Genomic DNA, 20,828 nt, shown 5'->3' on the forward strand with positions numbered 1-20,828 from the left:
ATCGACTCATGTCTACCCCTGCTGTGCCAGGAGCAAAGACTGAAGGCGAGGGGAGGTGTCTGCATTAGAGGGTCTTGTCTGGGGGTATATGACCTTCAGCACTATGCTCGGTGCTCTGCGGACCCCTGCCAGCACTCTCCAGCCCCGGGCTGCTCCCCGTGACCGCCATCCTCCACCATATAACACTACTGTACAGCCTATGGCAGCGGCCCCCGCCAATCACATTAAGGTCACTTCTCCTTTAAACGATTTGGCGACCAAATTAGACGTCAGAGCACTTCCGTCCTGAAGCGGGAAGTGACGTCACGACAGGTAAGGCTGCTGGCGAGGGCTGGTAAGAAGCGATCGCGCCTCTACGTACGGTAGGTGCCGTAAAGAGAGAACGTTCCCTAGACGATCCTTGGGGTTGTAGTTGCCCGTATGACGGTGCGCGGTCTCGGTGATCATTTCCCTTCTGTCCGTGGAGAGATTCGGTGCGGAACTTCCGGCTGCCTGCTGCCATTACACTGGGGCGGGCGTGCGGGCGTCAGAGGACGCGTCTATCACATGTATAGTGAACAGCTACAGCGGCCCCCTCTGTGCACACGGGGTATGGCCGGTAGCTAAGACCGCACTAGAGCGTTCCCTGCCCGTCACTGAGCACATGGGCAGCATGGAGGGAAGGCCGCGGTGCTGTATGGAGAGGGGTGAGAGGAGGCCGCGGTGCTGTATGGAGAGGGGTGAGAGGAGGCCGCGGTGCTGTATGGAGAGGGGTGAGAGGAGGCCGCGGTGCTGTATGGAGAGGGGTGAGAGGAGGCCGCATGGGGGGGGGGGGTGATGAGAGGAGGCCGCATGGGGGGGGGTGATGAGAGGAGGCCGCATATGGGGGGGGGGTGATGAGAGGAGGCCGCATGGGGGGGGGGTGATGAGAGGAGGCCGCATGGGGGGGGGGTGATGAGAGGAGGCCGCATGGGGGGGGGGGTGATGAGAGGAGGCCGCATATGGGGGGGGTGATGAGAGGAGGCCGCATATGGGGGGGGTGATGAGAGGAGGCCGCATATGGGGGGGGTGATGAGAGGAGGCCGCATGGGGGGGGGGGTGATGAGAGGAGGCCGCATGGGGGGGGGGGTGATGAGAGGAGGCCGCATGGGGGGGGGGGTGATGAGAGGAGGCCGCATGGGGGGGGGGTGATGAGAGGAGGCCGCATGGGGGGGGGGGGTGATGAGAGGAGGCCGCATGGAGGGGGGGGGGTTGATGAGAGGAGGCCGCATGGAGGGGGGGGGGTTGATGAGAGGAGGCCGCATGGAGGGGGGGGGTTGATGAGAGGAGGCCGCATGGGGGGGGGGTTGATGAGAGGAGGCCGCATGGGGGGGGGGGTTGATGAGAGGAGGCCGCATGGGGGGGGGGGTTGATGAGAGGAGGCCGCATGGGGGGGGGGGTTGATGAGAGGAGGCCGCATGGGGGGGGGGGTTGATGAGAGGAGGCCGCATGGGGGGGGGGGTTGATGAGAGGAGGCCGCATGGGGGGGGGGGGTTGATGAGAGGAGGCCGCATGGGGGGGGGGTTGATGAGAGGAGGCCGCATGGAGGGGGGGGTTGATGAGAGGAGGCCGCATGGAGGGGGGGGGGTTGATGAGAGGAGGCCGCATGGAGGGGGGGGGGTTGATGAGAGGAGGCCGCATGGAGGGGGGGGGGTTGATGAGAGGAGGCCGCATGGAGGGGGGGGGTTGATGAGAGGAGGCCGCATGGAGGGGGGGGGGTTGATGAGAGGAGGCCGCATGGAGGGGGGGGGGTTGATGAGAGGAGGCCGCATGGAGGGGGGGGGGTTGATGAGAGGAGGCCGCATGGAGGGGGGGGGGTTGATGAGAGGAGGCCGCATGGAGGGGGGGGGTTGATGAGAGGAGGCCGCATGGAGGGGGGGGGTTGATGAGAGGAGGCCGCATGGAGGGGGGGGGGTTGATGAGAGGAGGCCGCATGGAGGGGGGGGGGGATGATGATGAGAGGAGGCCGCAGTTGTACATTTAACTGATTTTCTATATTATGGTGATCTTAGGGCAGACTATAGAATTGACATTGTTGTCCATCTTTTCCATCCTCGTTGAATAGGTTTGCTCACTGGTCTCCGTTTGCTTTTTTGCTGTGCCATGTCTCATTTTCATGTATACTATAGTATTTGTGTAATTACTAGTGATGAGCGAGCACTAAAATGCTCGGGTCGAGCACATTGGAATACTCGGGTGCTCGACCCGAGCAACGAGCCCAATGTAAGTCTATGGAAAACTCGAGCATTTTTCTGGTAGTCGTCCCCCCCCCCCAGGCGGTCTGCAGAGGGTCAAAAATTGCCCAAATCGATGGGAACAGTGCTCAATTCAACGTCAGGCAGGCAGGGTATATAGGAGGGTGCATGAAAAACATAGCACCACACTTGGAACACACTAGTGCCCTCCAGTTTTCATGCACCCGTCTCTTTAAAAAAAAGCCGGCCGGCAATTCAGCGGCATACACCGGTACCAGACAATTTAGAACAGAAAGAATAGAGCATCACACATAGATTAGATTAGATAGAAACATGTCAGTCACATATATAATAAGTACAGTGATAGTGTTGATTACTGTACTTGTCATTTAGTGTTAAAAAAGGATTTATTAAAAAAAAAATTGGCGTGGGGTTCCCCATAATTTTAGTCTCTAGCGGAGGTTAAGCAGATGGCTGGGGCAGATGTTTGAAGCCTGGGAAGGGGGTAATACCCACTTAGCTTCCCAGGCTACTAATATCAGCCCCCAGCTGAATACCCAGCCTTTACCAGCTATTAAAATGGGGGACCCCCCCAAAAAAAATTACGTGGGGTCCCCCCTATTTTAATAGCTAGCAAAGGCTAGGCAGACAGCTGGGGGCTGATATTAATAGCCCAGGAAGGGTGCCATGAATATTGGCCCCCTCCCAGGCTAGAAACACCAGCCGTCAGACACCCCCCATTACTAACCCCATAGTCAAAGTTAAAAAAAAAACCACAAGCACCCAGAATAAAGTCCTTTAAATTGAAATAAACACACAATTTTTTAATGTTCTAAATTAAACCATACTTAGCATCACGCCCATTCCAGCTGAAGCCAACAATCTCCTGCAATAAAAATAAAATAATAAACCAACATCATCCTTACCTTTCCATGGTTCCCAGGACGGCTCCAGCTCTGCTACATCGAGATGACAGGCTGGACCGCAGCAGAAAGCTGCCATCCAGCTTGCCATGCCACAGACACTGAGAAGTGCAGGCATGCTTGCGCTCCTCAGTGTCTGGCTGTGACGGCATCCAGATGAGCAGAGTTCATGTCCAATGAACTCAGCTCACCTCATGCACGTCACTGACAGCGTGGGAGAATTCTCCTGCGCTCAGCGCTTGAGCAGGAGAATTCTCCCACGCTGGGATGGCATTGAGATGACAGGCTGGATCGCAGCTGAGCATGGATTTATACAGTGTGACCTAGTTGTCACAAGCACTTTCCAAGTGATGCTAATCGCTTGGAAAGCGCTTGTCAATCCGCATGCGGAAATGTCAGTGAATAACGCTCCATTTCCGCATGTCCCTGGCAGGAAAACGTATGTACAATCCGCATGCACAATCTGCATGCGTTTTTTTCTGCCAGGGAGATGCAGAAACTCTCAGGAAAAAATCCTGAGCATTTCTGCATCGTGGGCACATAGCCTGACGGGGGGCTTTAAATGGGTCATCAATATCAGATAGGTGAGGGAGGTCTATTTAACCTGTTGATCACCTTTGTTTCATATGATTGGGTCACCAAGTGTCTGCATGACATTTTTAGGGACTGTTCCAATAAGAAGATAAAGACTTGTCTCTTAACTACACGCTCCTCCTTGTGATGAATTCCAGTAGTAGATTAGTAAATATAACTTATTTATTGAAACATAGTAAAACAGCGCTTTTCATGGACGTCCTGTCCACTTCATCAGGTACATAGCCATTAGTAGACACCAAGGTATAGCGCATATATACAGTACAGACCAAAAGTTTGGACACACCTTCTCATTTAAAGATTTTTCTTGACTATGAAAATTGTACATTCACACTGAAGGCATCAAAACTATGAATTAACACATGTGGAATTATATACTTAACAAAACAGTGTGAAACAACTGAAAATGTCTTATATTCTAGGTTCTTCAAAGTAGCCACCTTTTGCTTTGATGACTGCTTTGCACACTCTTGGCATTCTCTTGATGAGCTTCAAGAGGTTGTCACCAGAAATGGTCTTCCAACAATCTTGAAGGAGTTTCCAGAGATGCTTAGCACTTGTTGGCTTTTTTTGCCTTCACTCTGCGGTCCAGCTCGATTGGGTTCAGGTCTGGTGACTGTGGAGGCCAGGTCATCTGGCGTAGCACTCCATCACTCACCTTCTTGGTCAAATAGCCCTTACACAGCCTGGAGGTGTGTTTGGGGTCATTGTCCTGTTGAAAAATAAATGATGGTGCAACTAAACGCAAACTGGATGGAATAGCATGCCGCTGCAAGATGCTGTGGTAGCCATGCTGGTTCAGTATGCCTTCAATTTAGAATAAATCCCCAACAGTGTCACCAGCAAAGCACCTCCACACCATCACACCTCCTCCTCCATGCTTCATGGTGGGAACCAGGCATGTAGAGTCCATCCGTTCACCTTTTCTGCGTCGCACAAAGACACGGTGGTTGGAACCAAAGATCTGAAATTTGGACTCATAAGACCAAAGCACAGATTTCCACTAGTCTAATGTCCATTCCTTGTGTTCTTTAGCCCAAACAAGTGTCTTCTGCTTGTTGCCTGTCCTTAGCAGTGGTTTCCTAGCAGCTATTTTACCATGAAGGCCTGTTGCACAAAGTCTCCTCTTAACAGTTGTTGAAGATATGTATCTGCTGCTAGAACTCTGTGTGGCATTGACCTGGTCTCTAATCTGAGCTGCTGTTAACCTGCCATTTCTGAGGCTGGTGACTCGGATAAACTTATCCTCAGAAGCAGAGGTGACTCTTGGTCTTCCTTTCCTGGGGCGGTCCTCATGTAAGCCAGTTTCTTTGTAGTGCTTGATGGTTTTTGCAACTGCACTTGGGGACACTTTCAAAGTTTTCCCAATTTTTCGGACTGACTGACCTTCATTTCTTAAAGTAATGATGGCCACTCATTTTTCTTTACTTAGCTGCTTTTTTTCTTGCCATAATACAAATTCTAACAGTCTATTCAGTAGGACTATCAGCTGTGTATCCACCAGACTTCTGCACAACACAACTGATGGTCCCAACCCCATTTATAAGGCAAGAAATCCCACTTATTAAACCTGACAGGGCACACCTGTGAAGTGAAAACCATTTCCGGTGACTACCTCTTGAAGCTCATCAAGAGAATGCCAAGAGTGTGCAAAGCAGTCATCAAAGCAAAAGGTGGCTACTTTGAAGAACCTAGAATATAAGACATATTTTCAGTTGTTTCACACTTTTTTGTTAAGTATATAATTCCACATGTGTTAATTCATAGTTTTGATGCCTTCAGTGTGAATGTACAATTTTCATAGTCATGAAAATACAGAAAAATCTTTAAATGAGGTGCGTCCAAACTTTTGGTCTGTACTGTATATATCCATATATATATATATATATATATATTATACACACACATTATATATCTCCACAGATCAATTGTGCTAACCAAATTTTATTGAAAAAACGTGCTGAAAGAAGGGGGGGGGATATATAAAAAATAATATATCTATCTCCTTCAAACTATAATATATAGTAACCTTTCTTTTAGAAAAAGATGTGAATAGTTGGATTAGATGATAGTGAGGGTTATCTCAAAACACAGAGACTTATACTTTCACATTGTTAATTTGATCTTGACTTGATAGGTATGGAAAGACTTAAATAAAAATATGATAATAAATAATTAATATGAGGAATAAGTGGACCATATAGAGAAGAGGGAATGAAAGAAAGAAAAGATCTCTCATTACCTATACCTCTCATTATATTACACTAGATAGCACTCGAAAAAACTTTTGCATGATTTCGATAGAGAATCTATGGACCGTGGGCGTAACATCAACTAGAGCCTTCAAGGATGAAAAAGGAAGAATCAATGACAAAAAGAGGGACACTTCCCCCTTTTCACCCGATTATTGTGACTGAAAAATGAATCAACCTATTCAAATGCATACTTCTGATACTTCGTTTATTTCTTGTGGTTTTAATGTATTCAGCCTATAAATCCAGTAGACCTCTTTCCGGTTTAGACTCTGGATTCTGTTAGCGGTGTGAACGGGAATGTGTTCTATGGGCATGATTTTTAAACAGCTAAAATCCTGTTTGTGGTGGTTAACCATGTGCCTTGATAACCCATGTTTTAAATGTTATGCCTATGTGAATTTAATCTTTTATGTAGATGCTGTGTGGTTCTGCCCACGTATTGTTTCGTGCATGGACATTGAATCATATGTACTACATACTCTGTGTCACATGACATAGAGCTGTTAATTTGGAAATTTTCTCCAGTAGATACTGAAAATAAATTATCTAAAGAGCGAGTGATTGATTTACAACACAAGCAATTCCTCCTGCCACATCTATTTATTCTGCTTTTGATCTTTTTAGTGTTTATTCCAGATGATATATAGGGAGTATGTATTCTAGTAGGAGCTAAGATATTCTTTAGGGTGGGAGCTCTTCTGAAAACAATAGCAGGGTCTTTTGGTATAATATCTTTTAAAACTGGGTCATTCCTCAAAATGTACCAATTTTTTTACGGGACTTCTCTGATACCTCTATGTTGAAGATTAAAAGTGGTAATGAACTTCAAACCATCTTCAAAAGTATTTCCTTTTTTTTATTTGTAAGTCATGAGGGAATCCTGGCCACAGGTTTCTTTTACTCTTTCAAAGGAATCTTACTAATCCTTTGGAATATTTCTGCTTGGTAAACCTTTGCTTAAGGATATTCGACTGTTCGGAGAAATCTGTTTCTAGGGTGCAATTTCTCCTTATTCTCTGGAACTGGTTATATGGGATGTTACTCAGCCACTTGTAGTGCCCGCTACTGTAATGAATAGAGTCGCCTTTTTAAAAAAAAATTTTTGGTGATCAGGTCATCCTTTTATAAACAATGTAAAATCTAGAAAATTTATGTTCTCTTTGTTGGTCTCAGAATTGAACGAGATCCCCCAGTGGTTGTCATTTAAAAATTGAACAAAAACAGTTGGTGAAATGATGTCTGTCTATAATCAAAAATAAATCATCCATATATCTTTTATAGAAAACAATACCCTTGTAAAACCTCCCTCCATAAACAAAAACTTTCAAAACCTCCCATAAAAATGTTTGCAAACGTAGGCGCGACCTTGGACTACATCGCAGTACCTTTTTGGTCTGATGGTACATGTGTTTTAAAAAATAATTATTATGTACAATTAAAGATAATCCAGTTAAAATAAAACTTTTGTGTGCAGAGGACAGGCGCTCATCTCGGGAGATGGCATATTGGATGCACAATAAACCGATGTCTAGTTCGATATTTGTGTAGAGGGAAGCTAAATCTAGACTGGCGAAAATATGATTTCTTCCACTTGAAACCTTTGACCTGTTGTATCAAGTGACTGGAATCACATAAATAGCTTTCTAAGCTCTTCACGTGTGGTTGTAGTATAACATCTAAATATTCCACTAGGTTACTAGTAAGTGACCCGATGCCTGATATGATCGGCCGCCCAGGAGGCTTGACGGAATCTTTATGTATCTTGGGGAGATGGTAAAAAAAGGGCATATTTGGATTTTTTACATTTAGAAATTTCCTTTCATTTTCATTGAGTATCCCATCCCCTGCTGCTTCTGCGCTAATTTTTCTTGTAAGTGGGAATGATACTTTTAAGTGGTCATAGAAAATCTCCTTATAGTATTGAGTATCATCCAAAATTTATTGGCTTCTCCCATGTAATCCAAATAGTTCTGGACGACAATACCTCCCCTTTGTCTGCTGATCTTATGTTCTTGTTTCCTTTTAGATCGCTTAGAGCCTGTCTTTTTTATTCAAGTTTTTATCTCTATTAAACATAGTTTTTTTTTTTTATGACTTTCTTTAGATATTGCATAGTAATCTCATTGAACGTGTCTATCTGATGGCTTTTAGTTTCTGTAGGATAAAACTTGGATTTATTCTTTAGATCAACATGTAATGAGGGGTTAGGATTAAAGTTTACGGGGTTTTTATCCTGTGTAGGTTTTTCGGGTTTCAGTGCAAAATTCCTCTTAAGGGTTATTTTCCTAATGAAGGAATGGAGGTCGAGAAAGATATCAAAATCGCTCAATTTGTGGGTAGGACAGAAGGATAGCCCTTTGGATAATAATGTTTTTTCATCCTCATTAAGTTGTTACGATGACAGATTAAATACATTTGTTGCGTCTATACCATCTACCGGTCTTATAGTCTTTTTTTTGTTTGACTCCTCCTCTACACCCGCTATGGGTTTTTTTTTCTTTTCCCCAGTTTTCTGAAGTAGTGGTCTAAAGTGTTATGTCCGGGAGGTATTACCTGAGGTTAAAAATGATTAATACAAGTCGGGATTGAGGATTACCTGTATGAAAAAAATATATAAATATTATGCGCTAAAAAGATGGAAAACCTCTTTTTGAGATTAAATACAAATGTAATATAAAAGTCGCAAAGAGATACATTTTTATTTTATATAATCTCATACCTTACATAATGTGTGTAGACTTTTATCTGTTACACATGTGGAATTCTATGGGAGAAATCTGCACATACTTAGCGTATCTGCAGGAGAATTTGACATATTGGCAATTACAAACATACACCTCAGGTCACAGCATTAAAAACAAAAGCACAGTGGACACGAGATTTCAATATTTCCCAAGGAGCGTCAAAACCTCCTCTTCGGATCTTGACCTTAGTCATTCATTGCTGAGACGGTAATAACTGTGTATGCGCCAGCCAGCAGGACTCCAGGAACAGGCGAGGGCTGCACAAAATAATCCTGTAAGGCCCAAACCTGTGTGGACGTGAGGGGATAATAAATAGATATGCTATTGGTTCCTCCATCTTTGTGGTTCACATTTTCATTCTTGAAAAATATGTATTTTTACATCCATTCAATAATGCTGTTCTTCTAAATTGAAATTATTAAAAAAAAAATCTAAAGTGTGTTGTTTTTTTTTTTTCTTCTGTCTCCTCAGGTAAAAATGTCACAAGTTGTCCGTTTAGAAGGAGTTGCATCTGCTGTTAACCTACAAGATCTTCGATCACACTTTATAGGATTGGATATTCCCCAAGGAGGAATTACGATCATTGGTGGTCATTGTGGTGTGGCTTATATTAGCTTCAGCTCACGGGTAGATGCACAACATGCTGTTCGATTATCTGGCCGCTCCCTAAGGGGGTCCATTGTGTATGCTCTTCGCAGCTCTATATCAGAAATGGCGCACTCCTTAAAAAGCTTTGAAATGTCTAGAAACGGAGTCCATAAAGGTAGAGATTCTTTTACATCAGGGCATGAAAGAGAAGGACACCATTCAAGGTCTCCAGAAAGGCTTTCTGATTCATCATTTCGGAAATCTAGGTCACAACAATGGCATTTTAGATCTCCGCAAAGATATCCGCCACCTGAGCAAAAGTATACAAGATCGCCACCATGGCATTCTCGGTCTTCTCACAGTAATTCTAGATCACCACGATTTCGTTCCCGATCTCCTCCTGTGAGATCTAGGTCTCCCCGAAGGCATAGAAGCTCTTCACAAGAAATGTCCAATGACCCTTTATACAGTGGTGACTTTCACGTCCACGTGACAAACCTGAACTATACCACTAAGAAAAAAGATTTGAGGAATTGGTTTTTTAACCTTGTGAGTGAGGATCACATTCGGTTTCTGCATGACGAGAAGGGCCGGAGAACAAGAGAATGTTTCGTCGTATTCCAAAGGGAGAAGGACGTCAGGAGAGTTCTTCAACTTGACAAAGTAATGCTTAATGGACGTCTTCTGTTCATCTCTCCTATTTCTAAGACAAACATGATAAATATGATAAAAGGCAGGAGAGTATTATCCTCACATCATTCAAAGGGAAAATGCCTTCTTATGAGAAACTTTCCTCCGGATTTGAAGAAAAGTGACATTCAGAAGTTCTTCGCTGGCTTGGCTCTCAATGAAGAAGACATTTCACTGCTAGCTGACAAACATGGAGTTAGCCTTGGTGAAGCATTGGTCAGCTTCTCATCTGAAGAACACTTGAAATTAGCTGAAAAGCTGCATCGTAAGAAGTTTAGAGACAGGGAAATCAAACTGAGACGAATTCCTGAGGATAAGCTGGAAGGTTTCTTGCATGCCAATGCTGTAGTCTTGATCCCTGATGATCCAAATGAGTGTGTAACCCAGGAAGATGATTTACTTGATGAGGATGACACACAGGAATATAATACACCTCACGAAGATGACCAGAACGACAACATCCCAGATGAAGATTCGGGTTTCCACCAAACGGACAACACTAATGAATGTGTCAGTCAGGCGGATGATGCACCCAATGAATCTCCTGTCCAAGCAGATGATGATGATGCAATTGATGAATCTCCTGTCCAAGCAGATGATGCAATTGATGAATCTCCTGTCCAAGCAGATGATGATCCTGCTGTCCAGGCAGATGAAGCACCCGATGATCCTGCTGTCCAGGCAGATGATGGATCCGATGATCCTGCTGTCCAGGCAGATGATGGATCCGATGATCCTGCTGTCCAGGGAGATGATGGACCCGATGATCCTGCTGTCCAGGCAGATGATGCATCCAAGGATCTTGCTGTCCAGGCAGATGATGGACCCGATGATCCTGCTTTCCAGGCAGATGATGCATCCGATGATCCTGCTGTCCAGGCAGGCGATGAACTTGATGATCCTCCTGTCCAGGAAGGCGATGCACCCGATAATCCTGCTGTCCAGGCAGGCGATACACCCGATGATACTGCTCTCCAAGTAGATGATACACAAAGTGCCTAGTGCATTTTGAGCAAAGAGCATATACATCTAGACCATGATAATGCCATCCTGTAAGATGCGATTTCAAGTGACGATAGCGTATGATGATGAAGTGTGGTGGTTATTTTTATATGTACTAATTTCTAATCCCCCCCCCCCCCCCCCCCCCCGCTTAGAGTAAGTGTCCTGTTGTGGATGGATTTTAGCTATGTTAGAAGCATTGCCTGCCGTATACCTCCAATGGAAGGCTCTGATGTGACCTACAGTACAACCATACAGTAGCATACATCTTCCATTTAGCACCATTATAAAGACAGGATCAAATATAATTTTCTTTTTAATAAAACATGGTGGCCCACTGTATAAGAAAGTACAATTAGTGGTATACCAATACATACACCCGACTGAGGCCGATAAAAGCAATCTTTGGGTGACTAACCTATGAGATTTAATGTGAATATAGCCTAAGAGATGATTTTGCTTAGAAATCCACCCCAGTAAAGAATATGGACTTTATTGGGACTTTTTTTTTTTTTTCCCTCAAATGCATGTGTTTAGAGTTAAAAATATTTTTTACAATTGTGTCATTTAAAATTCTGTATAGTTTGGCTTTCACATTTTCTGTTTCCTTACACATTAATGGCTGCAGAATGATTTAATTGAAAATCTGTCGGTGAGTTCCTTCTTCCTGGAATTTTTCTTTTTTTAACTTTTTTTTTCCCCTCTCCTTTTCTGTTGATTTTATGACCGCAGACTACGTCCAAGTTTAGCTGAACTTTGTTCAGGACAAGAGAAGCTCAGAAAAAGACAGATGAGCATTGTAAACTCTCTTCTCAGAATGCACTCACAGATCCTCAGTTAACTCATTCTGCAGTCAGCATTGTGCCAGGGAAGCAGAAAGCTAAAAAGCGGAGAAGTTATAATGAACGCAATTGCAAAAATTCAAAATAGATGCATTTAAGTAGATAAAACCTGTTCCCTAAGATGCCCAGATGCATCAATGCCAACAGTCTTTACACCCAGGAAACATGTCAGCTCCCATAGCTGTTCTCTATGAAGGCAGCATGGTATTGTGATATGCAGAATACCCCTGCCAGGCAGACTCTTGATAGGCTTCTTGCACAATAATAACAAAAATCTGCTGATGAGCGTGAAAACCCCTGCATATCAATTGGGCTGCTTGTAACACACTGCACAGTTTAGCATGTAAGTTCTCACAAACTTCTTCACAGTCAGGGTATGTGCACACCATGTCTTTTTGACACCGGTGGTGTTTTTCCAGCCCCCCCCCCTCCTCTCTCTTTTTTTTTTTGCAGCGTACATCTATAAAGACGAGTGAAGATTGGTGAGGTCACTTTTCTTTTTAGTGTTTTAACAGGTTCACTTTTAAAGGGGGATCTATGAGTATTGTAGTATTCAAACCAAGTACAGGCTCTGGGTGCAAAAAGACAAAAATACCATCAGCTCACCAGATTGAGAAATGTCTGGAGTGAGGGCACGGTTAGGGATGGTTTCCTGAGCACTAAAGCAATGAAAGAAGAAAAAGGAAAATCCAGCAAGCGTAAGAAAAAATATTTTCAACCATCATCTTTATTTTAGATATTAAAGAATGTAAAAAGAATTAAAAATACATATTGAATGCTAAGATTGAAACGTTTCGAGCTGTACAAGCTCTTAATCCTGAAGATCAGGATTAAGAGCTTGAAACGCGTCGACTTTGGCGTTCAATTTGTATTTTTAATTTTTCTTTCACATCTTTTAACATCTAAAATAAATGATGGCTTAAAATATTTTTTCTTGCGGTTCCTGGATTTTCCTCATTCACAGGCGCTGAGTGCACCCTTGGTGTGGCCAAACATTGAAGTGCACCTTCCCACTTACTTGTTTTCCATCTGTCTTGCCCTTTTCAAGCTCTATAAAACAAAGAGCTCTGAATCAATCAAAGAGGGGGGATGGAGATAGATGGAAAATAAGTAGGTGGGAAGGTGCACTGAAATGTTTGGCCAGGCCATTTACTTCCTAAACTTCACATAGAAAGCATAGCTGGTCATTTCATGCTAAATAAGCCACAGTCAAACTGCTTTAGCAGCGTTTATCTGTTAGAAAAACACAAGGATCCCAATCATTATCTTTCCTGATATCCTAGATCAGAGTCGGGAGGGTGCAGACAGACAGTCATATTACTCGCGTCAGGATCGCATCGCAATCCTTGGACTGGCTCATGGCTATCCTGAGCCTGACCACATGTATTTCTATGCAGATGTCACACTCAGGTCAGGAGAGCTGACTAGTCCGAGGATTGCGATGCGATCTTCACGCGAGTAATACAGCTGTCTGTCTGTACCCTAAGGATTGGTAGACAGAGGTGAGGAAAGAGATGTAGGGCGGTGCAGAAATGTGGAGAACTTTGTGACTGAGAGAGAGAGAAGTTTATATTGTATTCTATAGTGGGTGGGTAACCAGTGCAGTGAATGGCACAAGGTGGAGGCATCGGTGTAGCAGCTGGACAGAAATACAATCCTAATCTTACTACGCTCTGTTTGTGTCCGGCAGATTATCTAAGGGCTGCTTCAGATGTCCTAGCATGGACTGGCCATAGGTTTCCCGACACGAGTATGATTGCTTTATATATATCTGAGGTTGTGACGCTCAGGTTGGGAGACCCATGACTAGTATGTACTCTGACCAATGTGCACGGATGTCTGAAGCAGCCCTTCGGTATACGGGGCACATAGTCTTAGGAGTACAAAATGTGTTAAAATTCGATACTACCCAGGAGGGAGAGTTTTTGTGTTTGTTGTAGTAGAAAGGATTGACCACCATGCAGGGAGATAGTAGCTATGTGTATAAAAAGTCACTAGTTTGTCATTGACCTTGAATTACTTCGGTTCGTAAGTTGTTCACTTGTTTAATAATACAATCTTCTAAATTGTTTTCAATCTACATTGTCGAATTCCTCAGCTGAGTCATTTCTGAAGATAAGTGCACTCGTGTTCACGAAGCATGACCAAATCTGACCAGCAACATTTATGAAGATCATTTTCCCCTCCAATTACATTGACTCGTTAACAAGTTCAGAGAGCCACGGGGACCCCGCTTGCTTTTTGCACAAGTTTTAGTTACAGTAGCATACAATTTTCTTCCTATTTCGCACCGTGAAATCCCCTTAATTTCATGTCTATCTTTATTAAATTAGTTGTTCATGAATATTCATTATGTTTTCTGCCTTTAGCTCCTTTATTAGCTGAGAGCTAATTCTTGTGTGTCCTTCCATTCATTTCAGTGCCGGAGCCACAAGAGGGGGTCTCTAGAGGTCCTCACTAAACTTGCTTTGTTTTTATACAGATGATTTTCTATGTTAATTCACAAATCTGAAAAGCTGATGCATTCCTCACTGCATACAGCAGACACATCTAGGGAAGGATATACCCCAACATATGACATTCAGGAGCGCATTATTTGGCAGGACAATGGGTCCTGTTCCTACAAACACCTTTCATTTTGTCTTTGGGAATAGACAAGACATAGGATTGAATGTCCAAAGTGGTCTGCAAGTGCCCAAAAGATATTGCACTTTGGGGCAGCAAAAACAATATAAGCCTAGGTACTTTTAAGAGCTCGTTCATACATAGGAAAAATGCGGTGGATTTTCTGCTGGGTATTGACTCGAGGAAAATCCACTAAAGTGCCAGCATAGTGCAAAAGAATTGAATTAGCCTGATACAAAAAAATATATGTGGAGTAAACTGATAAGAGCTGCGGGTTTAAGATCCACAGAAAGTAAATTTTAGGCTGTGGATGTCGATGCGAAGGGTGAAGTGTGTGGTCACCGCCATGACCTTCCAATGATATCCGCGTTGCTTACGCTGTGGCATCTCTGCTGCAGGAGGTTCACGTGAACGACTCTCAGTGGAAACGTACCCTAATGAAGGAAGTCAGAAATAAACATTTCCGCTGAAGGCATAGACTTCTGAGATGGCTGAGTGTTGTTACTTTCACTTTCTGAACATTATTAAAATTACTTGTTCCTTGTTTAATTTGGATGTTACTGTTCCTTTTAAACCACTTTTTTTTCTCCTTTGATATATGATCATAACAGTACAAGCTTCTCTGTAAAAATGTGTTTTGGTAACAGTTTAGCTGGAAGACATGTGCCATTAAATCTAATGTTACATTAAATGTGATAATTACCTAAAGCTTCCACTAAGCACGTTGGGTGATTCCAGGGCCTCCATTACTTTACTTACTTCAGAAGTACTTCTTAGGTGTCCTTACACAGAACATGTCTGCCAAACCAACACATTTCAGCAGCCTCAGCAGTCTGCCAATTCTAAAGTGTATGGTATGGTGGTGGTGTCCTAACCCTCCTCCCTTACTCCAGCTGTTGGAGAAAAAGGATCAGGCATGTTGGATATCAACATGTCCCATCCTTTGATGAGAGCAAAGATGAGCCAAAGGAGTCTGGCAGCATATTCTACACCCCATTAAAACACACGTGTGTAAAGGAGGGTTAACAGCTTCTGTACATCTAATGGCACCTTTAGACAAGAATTGCAAATGCAATTTTAACTAAAGACCTAAGTTTCTATAAAGTCATTTTTATACTACCTTTTTCCGGATCAACTTCTGGCTTGGGCATTAAAAACTTGTAGGTGTGATCAAACCAAATACTTTTTTCTTTTGTGTTAGGCATTGTCTTACAACATCTACACAAAAAACTGCATATGTGAAAGCCATCTTAAAGAGAGAATCTCCATACCACTATTGGTTTAAAGAGGTATTCCCATATTCTATCCCAATATGTAGTAGATGTAATAATATTAGCAAATGCCTCCCAATTAGAAATGTAGTATAGTTCTTCTGATTCACTATATCTTTCCTCTTGTGCAGGAATTGCAGTAGCTTAGGTATCCATGGTTACTATCACTAGCAACTAACTGTCACTAGATGAGTGGTTGTAACCATGGATACCTAAGCTACTGCAATGCCCTGCACATGGTGTAAGAGACATAGCGAATTAGAAGAACTATACTACATTTCTAAGTGGAGATATTTGCTAATATTATTACACCTACTACATGTTGGGATACGTTCTTGGAGATGGGAATTCCCGTTTAAGTTGCATATTCTTAGTAAAAACAAGCAATTTTCCAATTTACCTATTCAATATCCTGCTATTTTTCTTATGTTTAATGCTCAGTGTCTAGGTTACTGGCAACCGTTGCAGTGTATCAGAGGTGGCCAAGTATGTGCAGTGCTTACAAGCTCTTGACGAGGCCACGTTCACATGTTCAGTGTTTGATCAGTATTTTACATCAGTACTTGTAAGCTAAAACCAGGAGTGGAACAATCAGAGGAAATGTATAATAGAAACACGTCACCACTTCTTCTTTTTTCACCCACTCCTGGTTTTGCCTTACTAATTCACGCTTTCAGTATTTTACACGAGTATGTGGCCTAATAGACATTGTAAATTCACTGATTTAAAACTGGCCAGATTGCTGGAGCACACTATGGTGCCGAATATACACTGCTCAAAAAAATAAAGGGAACACTTAACCCCTTAATAACATCTGACGTACTAATACGCGTCTGTGCCCTGGGACGTAAGAGCCAGACCCGTATTAGTACGTCATCGCGATCGCGCGCGCACACAGGCTGTGCGGGCGCGATCGCCGCCGGGTGTCAGCTGATTGTCACAGCTGACACCCGGTACTATGTGCAGGGAGCGGTCCTGCACCGCTCCCAGCACATTAACCCCCGAGATGCTGCGATCGAAGTCGATCAAAGTCGATCGCGGCATTGCGGGGGCAAGGGGAGGTGATCGGCGATACTCACCTCCTCTTCCGGCTTCCAGCGCAGTCTGCAAAGGCTTCCCGGGTGTTGCCATGACGACCCGATGTCGTCATGACAACATCCGGGTCACCAGATTGCAGGAAGATTGCTTGGACATGCGCAGTGCATCTCCAAGCAATCTTCACACTGTGCACTTCTGACAGCCTTCATGGCATAGGGATGGTGCTCCATTCCTGTGCCATGCAGGCGATCAGAAAAAAAAAAGTGAAAGTCCCAGAGTGGGACAAAGTAATAAAGTGTATAAACTGTGTGAAAGTGGAAAAAAAAAAAAAAAATGTGCAAAAATATTATAAAAAAATAATACACCAAAAATAAAAATATAATGTACCCATCAATAAATCTTATTATTAAAAAAAAAAAAAAAAAAAAAACAATAAAAGTACACATATTTGGTATCGCCGCGTCCGGAACAACCTGACCTATAAAACTGTCCCACTAGTTAACCCCTTCAGTGAACACGGTAAAAAAAAAAAAAAAACGAAGCAAAAAACAATGCTTTATCACCATACCGCCAAACAAAAAGTGGAATAACACGCGATCAAAAAGACGCATATAAATAAAAATGATACCGCTGAAAACGTCATCTCGTCCCGCAAAAAACAAGCCGCCATACAGCTCCATCAGCCGAAAAATAAAAAAGTTATAGCTCTCAGAATAAAGCGATACTAAAAAATATTTTTTTCTATAAAATAGCTTTTATTGTGTATAAGCGCCAAAACATAGAAAAATGATACAAATGTGGTACCGCTGTAAACGTACTGACCCGAAGAATAAAGCTACCTCATCAATTTTACCACACGCGGAACGGAATAAAAAAAAAAAAAAAACAATTCCTGAATTGTTGGTTTTTGTTTATTCTGCCTCCCAAAAATCGGAATAGAAAGCGATCAAAAAATGTCACGTGCCTGAAAATGGCACCAATAAAAACGTCAAGTCATCCCGCAAAAAACGAGCCGTCACATGACTGTCTGCCAAAATCTGGAAAAATTATAGCTCTCAAAATATGGCGATGCAAAAACTAGATTTTACAAAAAATGCGTCTTTTAGTGTGTGACAGCTGTCAGTCATAAAAACCCCATATGATTCTGGCATTGCTGTAATCACACCGACCCGAAGAATAAAGTCGTCTAATCACTTATACCGCACAAGGAACGGCGTCAAAAATAAACTCTTGGGTTAGGATTGGGCTAGGGTTAGGGCTGGGTTTGGGGCTAGGGTTGTGCTGGGGCTAGGGTTGTGCTGGGGCTAGGGTTGTGCTGGGGCTAGGGTTGTGCTAGGGTTAGGGCTGGGGTTGGGATTTTTTTCAAAAGTAAGAGAAAAAGATGACGATATGGCGACTAGTGTTGAGAGCAAGTGCTCGCTACTTGAGTTTGCATCGGGTGCTCTGGTATGCATTGAGTATCGTGGGTATTTGAGTGACATGCTCGAGTCTCTGCCCCATATGCTTCGCGGCCAAAAAACTTTACGGGGATTGCCTGCCATGCACGAGCGATCCCCGCATGTTTTTTTTTGGGTGTCTAATAACCGTGAAACATGCGGAGCAGGGACTCGAGCATGTCACTCGAGCACACGCTGTACATGGTGCATACCTGAGTACCCGATGCAAACTCAAGTAGCGAGCACTTGCGCTCAAGAATAATGACAACTTATTCAATATGATGACCTAATGTAAACAAATAATGTGCCGTACCTCTGGGTTCAAAATGTTCACTATACACCTTAATAAAATCCTTGAGGGGTATAGTTTCCAAAATGGGGAAACTTGTGGGGGAGCTCCACTGTTTAGGCACATCACGGGCTCTCCAAACGCGACATGGTGTCCGCTAACAAATTGAATGGAAAATCGGATCAAATTGTTAGCGGACGCCATGTTGCGTTTGGAGAGCCCCTGTGTGCCCAAACATTGGAGCTCCCCCACAAGTGACCCCATTTTGGAAACTAGACCCCCCAAGGCACCTATCTAGATGCATAGTGAGCACTTGGAACCCCTAGGTGCTTCACAAATTGATTCATAAAAATGAAAAAGTGTTTTTTTTTTCACTTTTTCATTATTACGAATCAATTTGTGAAGCACCTGGGGGTTCCAAGTGCTCACTATGCATCTAGAAAGGTGCCTTGGGGGGGTCTAGTTTCCAAAATGGGGTCACTTGTGGGGGAGCTCCAAAGTTTGGGCACAGAGGGGCTCTCCAAACGCAATGTGGCGTCCGCTAACAATTTGAGCCGATTTTCCATTCAATTTGTTAGCGGATACCATGTTGCATTTAGAGAGTCCCTGTGTGCCCAAACATTGGAGCTCCCCCACAAGTGACCCCATTTTGGAAACTAGACCCCCCAAGGCACCTATCTAGATGCATAGTGAGCACTTGGAACCCCTAGGTGCTTCACAAATTGATTCGTAAAAATGAAAAAGTGTTTTTTTTTCACTTTTTCATTATTACGAATCAATTTGTGAAGCACCTGGGGGTTCCAAGTGCTCACTATGCATCTAGAAAGGTGCCTTGGGGGGTCTAGTTTCCAAAATGGGGTCACTTGTGGGGGAGCTCCAAAGTTTGGGCACACATGGGCTCTCCAAACACAACATGGCGTCCGCTAATTATTCAAGCAAATTTTACAATCAAAAAGTCAAATGGCGCTCCTTCCCTTCCGAGCCCTGCCGTGCGCCCAAACAGTGTTTTTTCCCCAAATATTGGGTATCTGCGTGCCCAGGGGAAATTGCACAACAAATTTTGGGGTCCATTTTTTCGTTACCCCTGTGAAAATAAAAAAAATTGGGTCTAAAGTAACATTTTTGTGAAAAAAGTTAAATGTTCATTTTTTTCTTCCACATTCAAAAAATTCCTGTGAAGCACCTGAAGGGTTAATAAAGTTCTTGAATGTGGTTTTGAGCACCTTGAGGGGTGCAGTTTTTAGAATGGTGTCACTTTTGGGTATTTTCTGTCATAAAGACCTCTCAAAGTGACTTCAAATGTGATGTGGTCCCTAAAAAAATGGTTTTGTAAATTTTGTTGGAAAAATGAGAAATCGCTGGTCAACTTTTAACCGTTATAGCTCCCTAACAAAAAAAAATTTTGGTTCCAAAATTGTGCTGATGTAAAGTATACATGTGGGAAATGTTATTTATTAACTCTTTTGTGTGACATATCTCTCTGATTTCAGGGCTTAAAAATTCAAATTTTGAAAATTGCAAAATTTTCAAAATTTTCGCCAAATTTCCGTTTTTTTCACAAATAAACGCAAGTGATATCGAAGAAATTTTTCCACAATCATGAAGTACAGTATGTCACGAAAAAACAATCTCAGAATCAGGGGGATCCGTTGAAGCGTTCCAGAGTAATTACCTCATAAAGTGACAGTGGTCAGAATTGTAAAAATTGGCCCGGTCATTAACGTGCAAACCACCCGCGGGGCTTAAGGGGTTAAACAACACAATGTAACTCCAAGTAAATCAAACTTCTGTGAAGTCAAACTGTCCACTTATGAAGATTGTGAATCAATTTCTCCTGCTGTTTTGTAAATTTAACAGACAACTGGTAGAAATGATCGGCAATTTGCAGACACCCCCTAAAAAGAAGCTATTCTGCAGGTAGAGACCACAGACCATTTCCCTGTTCTCATCCTTTTTGGCTGCTGTTTTGGTCACTTTTTCATTTTGCCATTGCTCTCACCCCTAGAGGTTCAGTAGCATGAGGCGGTGTCTACAGTACAACCACAGAAGTTGCTCATGTAGTGCATGCAGTTCATTCAGGATGGCACATCAGTGTGAGCTGTGGCAAGAAGGATAGCTGTGTCTGTCAGCACAGTGTCCAGAGCCTGGAGCAGATGCCAGGAGATGTGGAGGGAGTCATAGGAGGGGAACAACCCAGCAGCTGGACCGTTACCTCCTCCTTTGTGCAAGGAAGAACAGGAGGAGCACTGCCAGAGCCCTGCAAAATGACCTCCAGCAGGCCACAAATGTGCATGTGTCTGCACAAGCGGTTAGAAACC

The 20,828-nt window shown here is 43.3% G+C and overlaps 1 protein-coding gene across 4 annotated transcripts; it reads left to right on the forward strand.

Annotated features, from left to right (window-relative positions):
* Positions 1–270: 270 nt before the first annotated feature.
* Positions 271–15,184, forward strand: LOC141265905 (RNA-binding protein 12B-like). 4 transcript variants are annotated; one of them, XM_073679586.1, is made up of 2 exons: positions 271–312; positions 9,201–15,184. In XM_073679586.1, the coding sequence occupies exon 2, from the start codon at positions 9,207–9,209 to the stop codon at positions 11,007–11,009; it is 1,803 nt and encodes a 600-aa protein (XP_073535687.1). In that variant the 5' UTR covers positions 271–312; positions 9,201–9,206; the 3' UTR covers positions 11,010–15,184. The 4 variants fall into 4 exon arrangements, with proteins under 4 accessions (XP_073535687.1, XP_073535686.1, XP_073535689.1 ...); XM_073679585.1 differs by having other exon boundaries at positions 272–362; XM_073679588.1 differs by lacking the exon at positions 271–312 and adding an exon at positions 455–473.
* The last annotated feature ends 5,644 nt before the right edge of the window (positions 15,185–20,828 follow it).

Source organism: Phyllobates terribilis, unplaced genomic scaffold, assembly GCF_046119375.1.
Source record: "Phyllobates terribilis strain yellow unplaced genomic scaffold, ASM4611937v1 Scaffold_4__5_contigs__length_816908805, whole genome shotgun sequence".
In the NCBI taxonomy this organism is placed as follows: domain Eukaryota; kingdom Metazoa; phylum Chordata; class Amphibia; order Anura; family Dendrobatidae; genus Phyllobates; species Phyllobates terribilis.